Source organism: Bufo bufo, chromosome 3, assembly GCF_905171765.1.
Source record: "Bufo bufo chromosome 3, aBufBuf1.1, whole genome shotgun sequence".
Classification (NCBI taxonomy): Eukaryota; Metazoa; Chordata; class Amphibia; order Anura; family Bufonidae; genus Bufo; species Bufo bufo.
Window position 1 is genome coordinate 460,448,790 of NC_053391.1, and position 12,251 is coordinate 460,461,040.

The window sequence follows — 12,251 nt, forward strand, 5'->3', positions numbered from 1 at the left end:
GTGAAGCCTTACAGAGTTACTTAGCAGCAAAATGAATCAGATGTTAGCAAGTCTCATCCACATGCTGCAGAAAGTATCAGTAATGAAATTTACACATAACTTGACATGTGGTGTGGATTTTAAAGGGGTTCTGCAGTTTGTTTAAACTGATGTTCCGGACTTTGGTGTGGAAATGCTGCAGATTTATTTCACAATGCAAAGAGTGAAATCTGTGGCAGAAATTCACACCATAAATTGACATGCTGCAAATTTAAAGGGGTTCTGCAGTTTGTTTAAACTGATGATTTATCCTCTGGATAGATCATCACTTTCTGATCGGCGGGGGTCCGACACCCGAGACCCCTGCCGATCAGCTGTTTGAGAAGGCAGCGGCGCTCCAGCAGCGCCGCGGCCTTCTCACTGTTTACCGCCGGCCCAGTGATGTCACGACTAGTATCAATGGCCTGGGCGAGGCTAAGCTCTGTTCACTTGAATGGAGCTTAGCCACGCCCAGGCCAGTAGATACTAGTCGTGACGTCACCGGGCCTGTGGCAAACAGTGCAAAGGCCGCGGCGCTGCTGGAGCGCCGCTGCCTTCTTAAACAGCTGATCGGGGGGGTCCCGGGTGTCGGACCCCCGTCGATCAGATGCTGATGATCTATCCAGGGGATAAATCATCAGTTTAAACAAACTGCAAAACCCCTTTAAATTTTCAGCATGTCAATTTATGGTGTGAATTTCTGCCACAGATTTCACTCTTTGCATTGTGAAATAAATCTGCAGCATTTCCACACCAAAGTCCGGAACATTATTTGTAGGGATGAGCGAATCGACTTGGAACCAAAACTGAGTTCGGTAAAAGGTTTTAACAGTAGAAATTCATTTCTGAAATTATTACCCGAAATCTCGCGAGACTTCGCAAAGTAATAACTTCGGCTCATCTGAGCCAATACATTCTAATACTGTACAGCGTGCTCGCTCCGTACAGTTTTCTAATGAAGTTTTATGCGAATCGACTTTGGATGTTTTTTCCGAAGTCAATTCACTCATCCCTAATTATTTGGTAGGTATTTCCCACTGTGGATTTTCCCACTACAAGCTGCCATACCCTTAATAAAAACAAAAAAAATGTAATAGAAAAAGATATCTAGTTGTTTAAGAAAAACAATTATTTTTCTCATTTTTATTTTAAAGTTTGACAAAGTCATTCTATACAGTATGTTCAGCAGTATACACAGCAGATATGTTCAAATGTACGGGCTTAACAGAAACGTAATACATAGCAACTATATGACATCAAGAGAAAGATATAGCATTCACTGGGGCTGCTGTGAATGTAGAAATTAAATAAAAGGAGTATAAAAGGTTTCTACAGTTTCAGCTAAAATCTGTGTAGTCCTATAATTGCTGTAATATTGTTGCTGAAAATATATTAGAAAATTTTTAGTACAAATTATGAGCCAACTTTATGTTTCTGTAAATCATTTTTACATAACAGAGAACTGTAACTGTAGCATTGGTGTTTTGTAAAAGGCAGTCCATCTCACTAAGACGAATGTTGCCATTTTCTATTCAGTTTCAAGTCAATTAGCTTATAGCATTAAAATAAAAAAAAAGCTTAGCATCAGCATTTCTCTATTAAAATCACATACATTCAATCAATGTAGATATGATTGCAAGGTACGGTATAATGTCGAATATGTAGATTGTCAGCTGCTAGTTAGTAGCGTGCAACACACCTAGAGAAAATGTCATTTTTCAGAAAAGACCTTATCAGATAAACTGTCTATAAATCATTTTAATAATACATGTGATTAAAAATATAAGAAGTGGAAGGTGGAGGGATTTATCTAAATGTGATTTACTGGACATTCCAAGATCCTGCTACTTTCTTATTAGATTTCTTAAACAACCATCTATCTATTCCTGATTTGGGCTGAACACATACAGATCAGATATGCTATTTTGGATTTTTTTTTAAATAAGCATAACCTAAAAAAAAATAAAAAAATAAAATGAACTTGTCTCACTACAGTCTCTTCTTTTACTTGAACCCTGGAACTATTGTACATCAGTTATCAGGACTCAATAGTTGTCAATTATTCACTGTCAGATAGAATGTGCTTTACTTTCCAGCCATTTCTTCCAATGTCAGTAGACGATGGAGCACAGTATTCATGAGACTGCCATTTTAGAAATACTTATGTATGCGGTAGATTGAAATCTATACACTCAAAGAACAGTAGGGACATCCACATATAAAAATACAAGGGGAAAGTTATCAAAACTGATGTAAAGGGAAATTTGCTTAGTTGCCCATAGCAACCAATCAGATCCCACCTTTAATTTTTCAGAGCTCCTTTGGAAAATGAAACGTGGAATCTATCTGATTGGTTGTTATGGGCAACTAAGTCAGTTCTACTTTACACCAATTTTGATACATTACACCCACAATGTATATACCAGGGATGGCCAACCTGCGGCTCTCCAGTTGTTGCAAAACTACAACTCCCAGCATGCCCAGACTGCCTATAGCTATCAGCCCGAGGAACGGCTTGTAGGGATTTGTAGTTTTACAACAGTTTGAAAGCCACAGGTTGGCCATCCCTGGTATATACCTCCAGTCACAGAGAGCGTCACCTGGGCACAGCATAAAGAAAGGATATAATGTAAAATACACTTTGTCACAATATTTTGTGCTGTCATAAAAGCAGATGTAAAAAGAAAATAAAAAAACTGTGACTCTAAGGCCCCTTGCAGAAGAGTGTTCCTCCCGCAGCGAGTCCACAACGCAGCTCCCGACCTGACCTCCCAGTGTCACATAGCATTATATTGATTTATGATGCTATGTAACCCTTACAGTTCTGGAATGTATTTGATAACAGTGGCATAATGCTGCCAGTGTTATCCAATACATTCCAGAACTGTAAGCGTTACATAGCATCATAAATCAATATAATGCTATGTGACCCCCGGCAGCGCTGGGAGTTCAGACGGGAGCTGCTCTACGGACTCGCAGCGTGACCAACGCTTGTCTGCAAGGGCCCTAAGACAAGCTTTATTGTTTGTATACTTTGTTTAATCATTATAACTTGTTCATACTTTTAGAATTGAAATCACCTTTAAAGACAAATTTCACCTTGGCAACCATTATTACTACTCCAACTCCAATAAAAAATATACATTTCACGTCTTAAGTTGATAGGCAGATCTATGGACCTATGTGTTTCCATGGTTACAGTGCAAACAAACCCTGTGTAGCCTGATCCTGCATTCATGTTCCCTTTTATTTCTTCTCTACTTCTTGCTAATGAACATTTGGAAGGTTGTTATGAAAGCAGTAAAGTAATAAAAATGGTTGCAAAGGTCTTTTGTCAAATCGCGATGCAATCGCTTTTACAAGTATAACTTGTTGATATGGTTACAAAAAAGAAATTTTTAACAGGTCCAATCAAACTATCTAGTCCAAGTAGTCCAGTGCTGGCAGATCCAAGGTCAAGAAACAACAAAAACACCTTCTCTCATGAGCAGAAGATAAATGTCCACAGTACATTTATTAGAGAGGGTGCTGATCTTTGCATCTCTCCATCTAGACCCCTTTTGCCAATGATTATTTGTAATAAATTCTTTCCTAAGAGGATAGGTTGGGGCAATTATATTTTCCGTAACATAATGTCTTTAATTAAGTGCAGAATAGTTCTGGACGCTTCAACAGCCTAACGTGAAGTTCTTAAATACAGACAGAAAATAAGATAATTAACTTCACTTTTACATAACTGGAGAATGTGGATAACTCTATGCAATTCGACATACTCCAGACTTAGCAGAGTTGTCATTCGCAGTGGAATGTCGTCTGACGTCATTCACTTCATCAATTAGTTCATCATAGATGCCAGTTTCAATCATTTCTTCTTGCCATGGTATAGGAATGTTGCCAGAAGCAAACTCATCAAATAATTGCTTATCATTATCCTCAAGGTTGACTCCTTTCACTGTTGAAAACATTCCTACATCCTGAATATCCTTAGCATACACTGTCTTGGAGTCAGGGGCAAACGGTGGTGGAAGAATACCTGTTGGATCGAGCAAAACAAATAAATATGAATTCATAGAGACTGAATTAACACAAGTTTAGGAAAAAAAACTCCATCAATGATATTATAACATATCCCAAAGCATAATAGCCCCATCTTTCTCAAGAAAAGTTTTTAACATTGTATGATGAGAGGGTCAGGACAATTACAATCACTTACAAACATTTTCTGTAGATTCGAACTTTTCTAGAGTCATACATGTACAACAGAGGCAGAGAATTAAAGGGGTTGTCCAGTGTTTACCAAGTTATGGACTATCCTCAGGTTAAGTCATCACTAACTGATCTGCGAGAATCTGTCACCCCACGGTTGTTTGGGTGTAACTCCACTGCCAGAATTACACCACTCTTTCAAGTGTGTAGTGTTTTATCCCCATTGACTTCAATGGGAGCAACACTACAGTAACAAGTGTACTCTACTACACAGTACTGTGTAGTTCCAGCGCAAGAGCTGCACCCGAACAACTGATCAGCAAGTGTACGGGATAGGCCATCACTTAATAAAAGTTAAACAACCCCTTTAAGGATCATTATACCTTCTTGTCAATATGCAGTACATCTGCTTTGTAATTATTGCCAGAATACTTTATGTTATTTGCTGAGATTTCAGTTACTTAAAATGAAGATAAATATCAAATACTAAGAAGGAGAATAATTTTAGCAAGTGTGTTACCACCAGTTCCTTGAAAACATTATGATGAGGTTGTTCATGAGACACATTGTTCCTTTTCATACAAAATGTTATACATGAAGTTTGGGTGATGCAAGATAAATCACGAATAAAGATTTATATCATGTATATGTATATTATACAGGGTGATTCAAAAAGGATGGTGAAAAGTAATGGTCTGTAGTTAAACAACATAGCTTTGCTATGACTGGTTGCTATGAAAGCTTTGATTTGACTGGTTGCTATGGTCAACAAAGTCAGTTTTCTTTTAGACAGTTTTTGTAAATCTGCATTTTTACGTTAGTTTAAACCTGCACACAAAGGGCAGGTTTAAGATGGCGACATTGCAGTAAGAAAAAGCTTTTGCCTGTTAGAATTTCAAAAACAGGGTCTGCTGTGACTTGATAGTGAAATTTTAAGAACAAATTTGGTACAGTAAATGTGCTCCACATAAAAACTTCACATTGGGTGAAGCAATTCGAAAACCACAGACTCTTTATGTCATGGGAAATGTCCAGGCCGACCAAAGGCTTTGTAAGGGACAGTAAACAGGATTCTAGCTGTTGTAGAGGACGCCAAGGTTGGGTCCTCAGTGACAGATATGTATCACCATTATTTGGGTTGTGGTGGCTTTAAAAAAAGCACTACTTGGGATCCGGTACCCACAGGGTTAACTCACTCTCCTGATAAGAGGAAAAGGAAGTGAGTGAGGGTGTGGTGAGGTGGACACACTGCTGTGGCTGGCTGTGAACAGAGCTGGAAACTGAAGACATGTGGAAAGTTTGGCAGGAAAGCCGACTGAAATCTACTACAGACTAAAAAGAACCCAGAGTAAAAATACCTTTATTTTTGAACGGACTGTTCTACTGTTTATGTTATGCTGAACTAAGCAGACTTTAAGTTTGGTTTGTTTGGACCTTGGCTTCTGGAAGCTGTACCTATTTTCGTTTTGGAAAATAAACATCTGTTTCCTTTAACCCTGGGCTGGCTCATGCACCTGGTTTATTGTAGCGATCTTCCCCCATATTACAATTGGTGTCAGATGCAGGCAGGGCATGAAAGCCGTTTAAATCATAAAAAGTAACATGTAAAGAGACAGTATCCTGTTTTGCATGTCTTAGGTGAAATCTCTGCAAGTTGCAGATAAAGACATGGAGGAGGTTATGAAAGCCCTGCTGCAAGCCACTGCAACTCAGCAGAAAGCTTTGGTGGCTCAGCAGCAGGCCACAGTAGAGGCAACCCGCCGCCATGAGGAAGCAATGGCGGCGCAGCAAGAGACAAACCGTGTGCTGATTGCTCAGCTTATGGCACATCAGGAAGCTACACAAGCTCAGGTAGCTGCGTTAAAAGAGGCTGTACAACAGTTGGCTCAAGGACAAGTGCAAGCGAACAATACCCCTGGGCCCCAAGTTGCTATAAGAGCCAGCCACCTATTAAAAAAAATTTACATCTGGTGATGACGTCGAGGCCTTCCTTTTGACTTTCAAGAGAGTAGCAGAGAGAGAAGGGTGGCCTCAGGGCCAGCATCATCGCGCCCTTTCTTCCGGGTGACCCTCAACAGGCCTATTTCAACCTGCCAGTCAAACTCGTTAAAAACTATGATCAGCTAAAGGCGGAGATCCTGGTTCGACTGGGGGTAACCACGGCTGTTCGGGCCCAAAGAATGCACCACTGGGGTTGCCAGGCTGGCTGTCCACCAAGAGCCCAAATGCATGACCTGGTGCAACTAGTAAAAAAGTGGCTGCAGCCTGAGAAATTGACGGGCCTGCAAATTGTGGAACGGGTGGCCATGGACCGATACCTGCAATCGCTGCCGCATGACCTGCAGCGCTGGATAAGCCATGGAGACCCTGCAATGGCGAATCAGTTGGTGGAACTAGTAGAGCGGTACACCGTAGTGGAGGACTTGCTCGGTCCCGCCAAGCACCAGGAACCCACGTCGAGAGCAGTACGACCAGTCACTGCACCCAGGAGTGGAGCCATCCCGGATTCTGGACCAGAGGTCCCTACAACAGTGCCCTCCGAACCGCGGAGGATAACTACTGTAAGAAAGATGGGGGACATACAGTGTTGGCATTGTCGAGCCTACGGCCATACCCGGACCCGATGCCCTCTTCAGGATGAGCCCATGGAATGCGGGACAGGACAGAGAGTCTCCCTGTACGCACAGCGAGCATGTGTCACACATCTTGACCTAACTGCCGATCAGCTTGAGTGTGAAATTTGGGTCAACCATCTCCCGGCCAAAGCCCTCTTGGACTCCGGCAGCATGGTGACACTAGTCCACGCCAGAATGATCGGGAGACTCGGCTCCGTAAGTAAGACTCTTCGTGTTGTTTGTATTCATGGGGACACTAGGGAATATCCCTTAATACCAGTGACTATTGCCCATGGCTGTACTTCCGTGACCCAGGAAGTTGGGATAGTGAACAGCCTGATCCATGATGTTATTGTGGGGCGAGACTGTCCGATATTTCTAGACCTGTGGAAACAGGCGCAAAGTGGGTTCCCTGAACAGTCAAAGAAACTAGAGACTTTGACCTCTGATGGGTCAAGTCAGGAGGGTAGTGGTCCCGAACTGCCCAGGACACTTCTCCCCAATATGGACAAGCCTAGTGGCAGTAAGAATGGTAATGGTAACATTTATGATGGGGGTAATGTTCAGTATGTTCATGATTTAGGGTCCACAGCTGAGCTGACCACTGAGGGGAGGGAAGGCTCCCTGTTGCAAGTGATGTTGGGGGAAGAACTCTCCCCACCACAGACCCCAGTCGAGGAAGACGAGGTGGAGACCTCACCCGAACCAACGTACCCAGACCTGAATGTACCCAAGGGTGAGTTTGGCTCCGCCCAGTTACAGGATCCCTCCTTAACACATTCTAGAGAGCAGGTGGTGGTTATAAACTGAGTCTCACAGGTTCCCGAGGCCGAACTCAGGTTCCCTCATTTTGCACTAAACGGGGACTTGCTGTATCGAGTGGCGGAAATCCGAGGGGAAATTATTGAACAGCTACTGGTGCCCCACTCGTGTCGGAGACAGCTCCTCGATTTGACGCATAATGATGCATTAGGCGGACACCTGGGAGCAGAGAAGACAGAGGCCAGGATAACAGACAGGTTCTACTGGCGTGAGGTAAAGGCAGAGGTGAAGAGGTATTGTGCGTCCTGCCCCACGTGCCATCTAACAGCCCCAGTGTCACACTATCAGAACCCACTGGTACCTTTGCCCATAATCGAGGTACCCTTTGAGCGGATTGCCATGGACCTGGTGGGGCCGTTGGTAAAATCAGCACGGGGACATCAGCACATACTAGTTGTGGTAGATTACGCAACCAGGTACCCAGAGGCGGTCCCATTAAGAAACACCTCCTCTAAGGCCATAGCTCGGGAATTGTTTTAGATGTTCTCTCGCACGGGGCTGTCCAAGGAGATCTTGATGGACCAGGGCACCCCGTTTATGTCGAAGGTCATGGCGGACCTCTGCAAGCTGCTTCAGATCCGACAGTTGCGGACGTCCTTCTATCACCCACAGACGGATGGTTTTGTAGAGTGGTTCAACAAAACATTAAAGCTCATGTTAAAAGAGTAGTCCAGAAGGACGGAAAAGATTGGGACATGTTGCTACCAGCCTTGTTGTTCGACATACGGGAGGTCCCGCAGGCCTCCACGGGATTCTCGCCATTTGAACTCCTGTATGGGCGGAGACCCAGTGGACTTCTGGATTTGGTGAAGGAAACCTGGGAAGGTGAGTCCTCACCGCACCAGACCCTGGTAGAACACATCTCCCAAATGAGAGAGAGAGTGGATAAAGTGATGCCGCTGGTTAAGGAACTGTCATGCCCTGCTCTGACTATGTGCGGAGGTCGGCCAGAATAGCAGCACGTGTTTAGTTTTCTGTTTTGTTTTGGAGTCGTGCTGGTTCCGCCTTCCTTCAGGTGCACTGGGTGGGGTCATTGGTTTAAATATCACTCAATCTCAGGGTTCTGGGCGGGTTATAGAAATCAGTCTGGCCTTGGAGTCAAGGAAGGAAGGATTGTCTTTTCCAGCTCAGATAAGATAAGTTTGGTTTCTGTGTTTGTTGCTTGCTGTCTAAATTGTTTGTATGTCATCTGTCTCCTGCAGGTTCTGTGGGAGCAGGCTACCCCTATTTCCCCTTTCACCATCTCAGGGATTCTAGGGTATTTGCAGCCCAGGCACGAGGACACATTATTCCTACCATTAAGGTCTGAATGTGGGCTTAGCAGTGTAGGGAGAGAGGTCAGGGATTCGCTAGGAGGTGACCCTTTCCCAGCTGTTCGCATTGTAATTGTTTGTTGGTTTATTGGTGTATCTGAGATCCTATACCGCCGTGACAGGAACATCTCCAGAAGGCCCAGGATGCCCAGAGGCGGGTATATAACCGGTCAGCTAAATTAAGGCAGTTTTAAATAGGAGACCGAGTAGCGGTTCTGATTCCCACTTTGGAAAGCAAGTTCTTACCCAGGAGGCAGGGTCCATTTGAGGTTGTAGAAAGGGTAGGTGAGGTGAATTATAAGGTACACCAGCCTGGGAAGAGGAAACCCTACCACGTTTCAAAGAGCTATGGACAAGATATTGCAGCCCCATGCACGGTACGCATCAGTATACCTGGATGACATTGTCATTTTCAGTACCGATTGGGAATCCCATCTCCTTCGGGTCCAGGCAGTCCTAGACTCTTTGAAAGGGGCAGGGTTTACAGTGAACCTGGAAAAGTCTGCCATTGGGATGGAGGAAGCAAAGTACCTGGGATACACCATAGGCAGAGGGCTAGTAAAGCCGCAGATGAGCAAGGTAGAAGCCATACAGAACTGGCCTCGCCCTCTTACCAAGAAGCAGGTTCGGGCGTTCTTGGGGATAGTGGGCTACTACAGGAGATTTGTCCCCAACTTTGCCACTATTGCGGCCCCTTTGATGGACTTAACAAAATGAAAGAAATTCGTCATGATCAAATGGAGTAGGGAGGCTGAGGAGGCTTTTCAGAAACTTAAAAGGGCCTTATCGCACCGGATTTCTCGAAATAATTTGTGGTCCAGACGGACGCTTCAAGTGCAGGTCTAGGTGCCGTCCTGTCTCAGGTGGTCAATGGGGAGGAACGCCCCGTGGTCTTTCTCAGCAGGAAGCTGACAGCGGCAGAGAGGAACTACGCTGTGGTAGAGCGAGAGTGTCTGGCCATCAAGTGGGCTCTGGACTCTCTGCGATAATTCCTGCTGGGTAGGAAATTCCACCTGGTGTCCGACCATGCCCCATTGACCTGGATGAGACAACACAAACAGACCAATGCCAGGGTCATGAGATGGTTCCTCTCTCTCCAGGATTTCAACTTTGTGGTCGAACATAGGTCAGGGAGTCAACATCAGAATGCTGATGCTCTCTCCTGGGTGCATTGCATGTTATCCACAAGCGCCTCCGCTGCATTGGGGCAGAGGGGGGGATATGTAGAGGATGCCAAGGTTGGGTCCTTAGTGATAGATATGTATCACCATTATTTGGGTTGTGGTGCCTTTAAGAAAGCACTACCTGGGATCCGGTACCCACAGGGTTAACTCACTCTCCTGATAAGAGGAAAAGGAAGTGAGTGAGGGTGTGGAGTGGTGAACACACTGCTGTGGCTGGCTATGAACAGAGCTGGAAACTGAGGACATGTGGAAAGTTTGGCAGGAAAGCCGACTGAAATCTACCACAGACTAAAAAGAACCCAGGGTAAAAATACCTTTATTTTTGAACGGACTGTTCTACTGTTTATGTTATGCTGAACTAAACTAAGCAGACTTTAAGTTTGGTTTGTTTTCTCCTTGGCTGTTGGAAGCTGTACCTATTTTTGTTTTGGAAAATAAACATCTGTTTTCTTTAACCCTGGGCTGGCTCATGCACCTGGTTTATTGGAGCGAATCTTCCCCCATATTACACCGTGTACTAGTCCTAGAAAGTCGACCAGGCTGACTAGTGTGGAACTGCAAGTGCCACAAACCACGGTATGGCGTAACAGGTATCTTATTAAAACGTCTGCGTTGTAAGTCATACAGATTACAAAATTCTTCAGGAGCTGACACCAGACGGCAAACCAAAATGCTGTGACTTTTGCATTCACTTGCAAGGGTGATTGGAAGAGGATAAATTCAGACCGGCTGGTGTTCAGCAATGAGGCTACATTTCAACTTGGTGGGAACGTTATAATCTGTGGCTCAAAAAACCCATGTGATCTTATCAAGTAAATGTGTTCTATGCAGTGAGCAAGCGCAAAGTCTACAGTCCCTTCTTTTTTTGCCAAGGATATTGTCACTGGCCACTCTTACCTGAAAATGTTATGGGAATGGCTTACGCCCAATTTAAGTGGGGCCCCAAAAGAAATATTGCACAGACAACACGTTCACACATAGCCTGTCTGCACTGATTGCGGATTACACATGTTTTTTCCACGCAGATTCTCGTGCAGAGAAACTGCAGTGTAATACAGTGCCAGCAAGGTGTATAAGATTATCTTTAGGATAGGTCATCAAAATCAGATCGGCTGGCGTCCTTCTCCCGGGACACCTGCCGATCAACTGTTGGGAGGCCAGTGATGTCACTGTATATCAGTCACATGGCCTAGTTGTAGTTCAGTCCCATTCAAGTGAAAGGAGATGAGCTGCATTACCAAGCACCGCTGCTGTCTAATGTAAGGTGCTGTGCTTGGTAAACTATAAAGAGACTGCAGTGCTCGCCGGAGCTCTGGTGAGCGCCGTGGCCTCTTCAAACAGCTGATCAGCAGGGGTGTCAGGAGTCGGATCCCCACTGATCTGATACCGATGACCTATCCTGAGGATAGACCATCCATATCAAATTCCCAGGTAAACCTTTTAACTAAAAAAAAAAAAAAAAAAAAGCAGGTTGGAAAGACAAACAAATATAGCATTTAAAGTGTAACTCTCCTTTTAAAAACACTTTCTACATGCCATAGTGACCACATACCTCTTACATCCAGGGACATCTCCTGTCATGTAGACCTTCTCTTTCCTCTTCTCCTCCGTTTGACCCAGACCGCCATGACAAATTATTTCAGCCGCATCTCGTCTCTACAGAGTTTAACACAGACACGTTAGATTTCTCAATTTTTCCATCAACCTCTCCATCCTAGTGTCCCCACAGTGTCATCCTGCTGCCACTCCAGATACTGTGCCTGTTGTGCTCCCTAATGTCCCAGGTATTATCCTGCTGAAAAAAATAGTGACCCTAATAGACATAATTGGGGTCATTTATCAAACTGGTGTAAAGAAGAACTGGATTTCCAAAAGAGCTGTCAAAAATGAAAGTTGAGATCTGATTGGTTGCTATGGGCAACTAAACCAATTCTACTTCACGCCAGTTTGATAAATTACCCCAAATGTCCCTATAGTGTCCACAACAGCTATAATGTCCCCTAGAGTGTCCCCAGTAATAATAACACCCTATATTGTGCTCCAGGTGATAATCCCTGTATAATGTCCCCAGAAATAATAGAATTGCCCCTACA

The 12,251-nt window shown here is 44.1% G+C and overlaps 1 protein-coding gene across 1 annotated transcript in view; it reads right to left on the reverse strand.

Annotated features, from left to right (window-relative positions):
- Positions 1 to 3,347: 3,347 nt before the first annotated feature.
- Positions 3,348 to 12,251, reverse strand: part of GRK1 (G protein-coupled receptor kinase 1) — a 99,352-nt gene continuing 90,448 nt past the window's right edge. Inside the window, exon 7 of the mRNA XM_040421979.1 lies at positions 3,348 to 4,051. Coding sequence (XP_040277913.1) covers positions 3,774 to 4,051 — 278 coding nt within the window. The 3' untranslated portion in view covers positions 3,348 to 3,773. The remainder of the gene's footprint in view (positions 4,052 to 12,251) is intronic.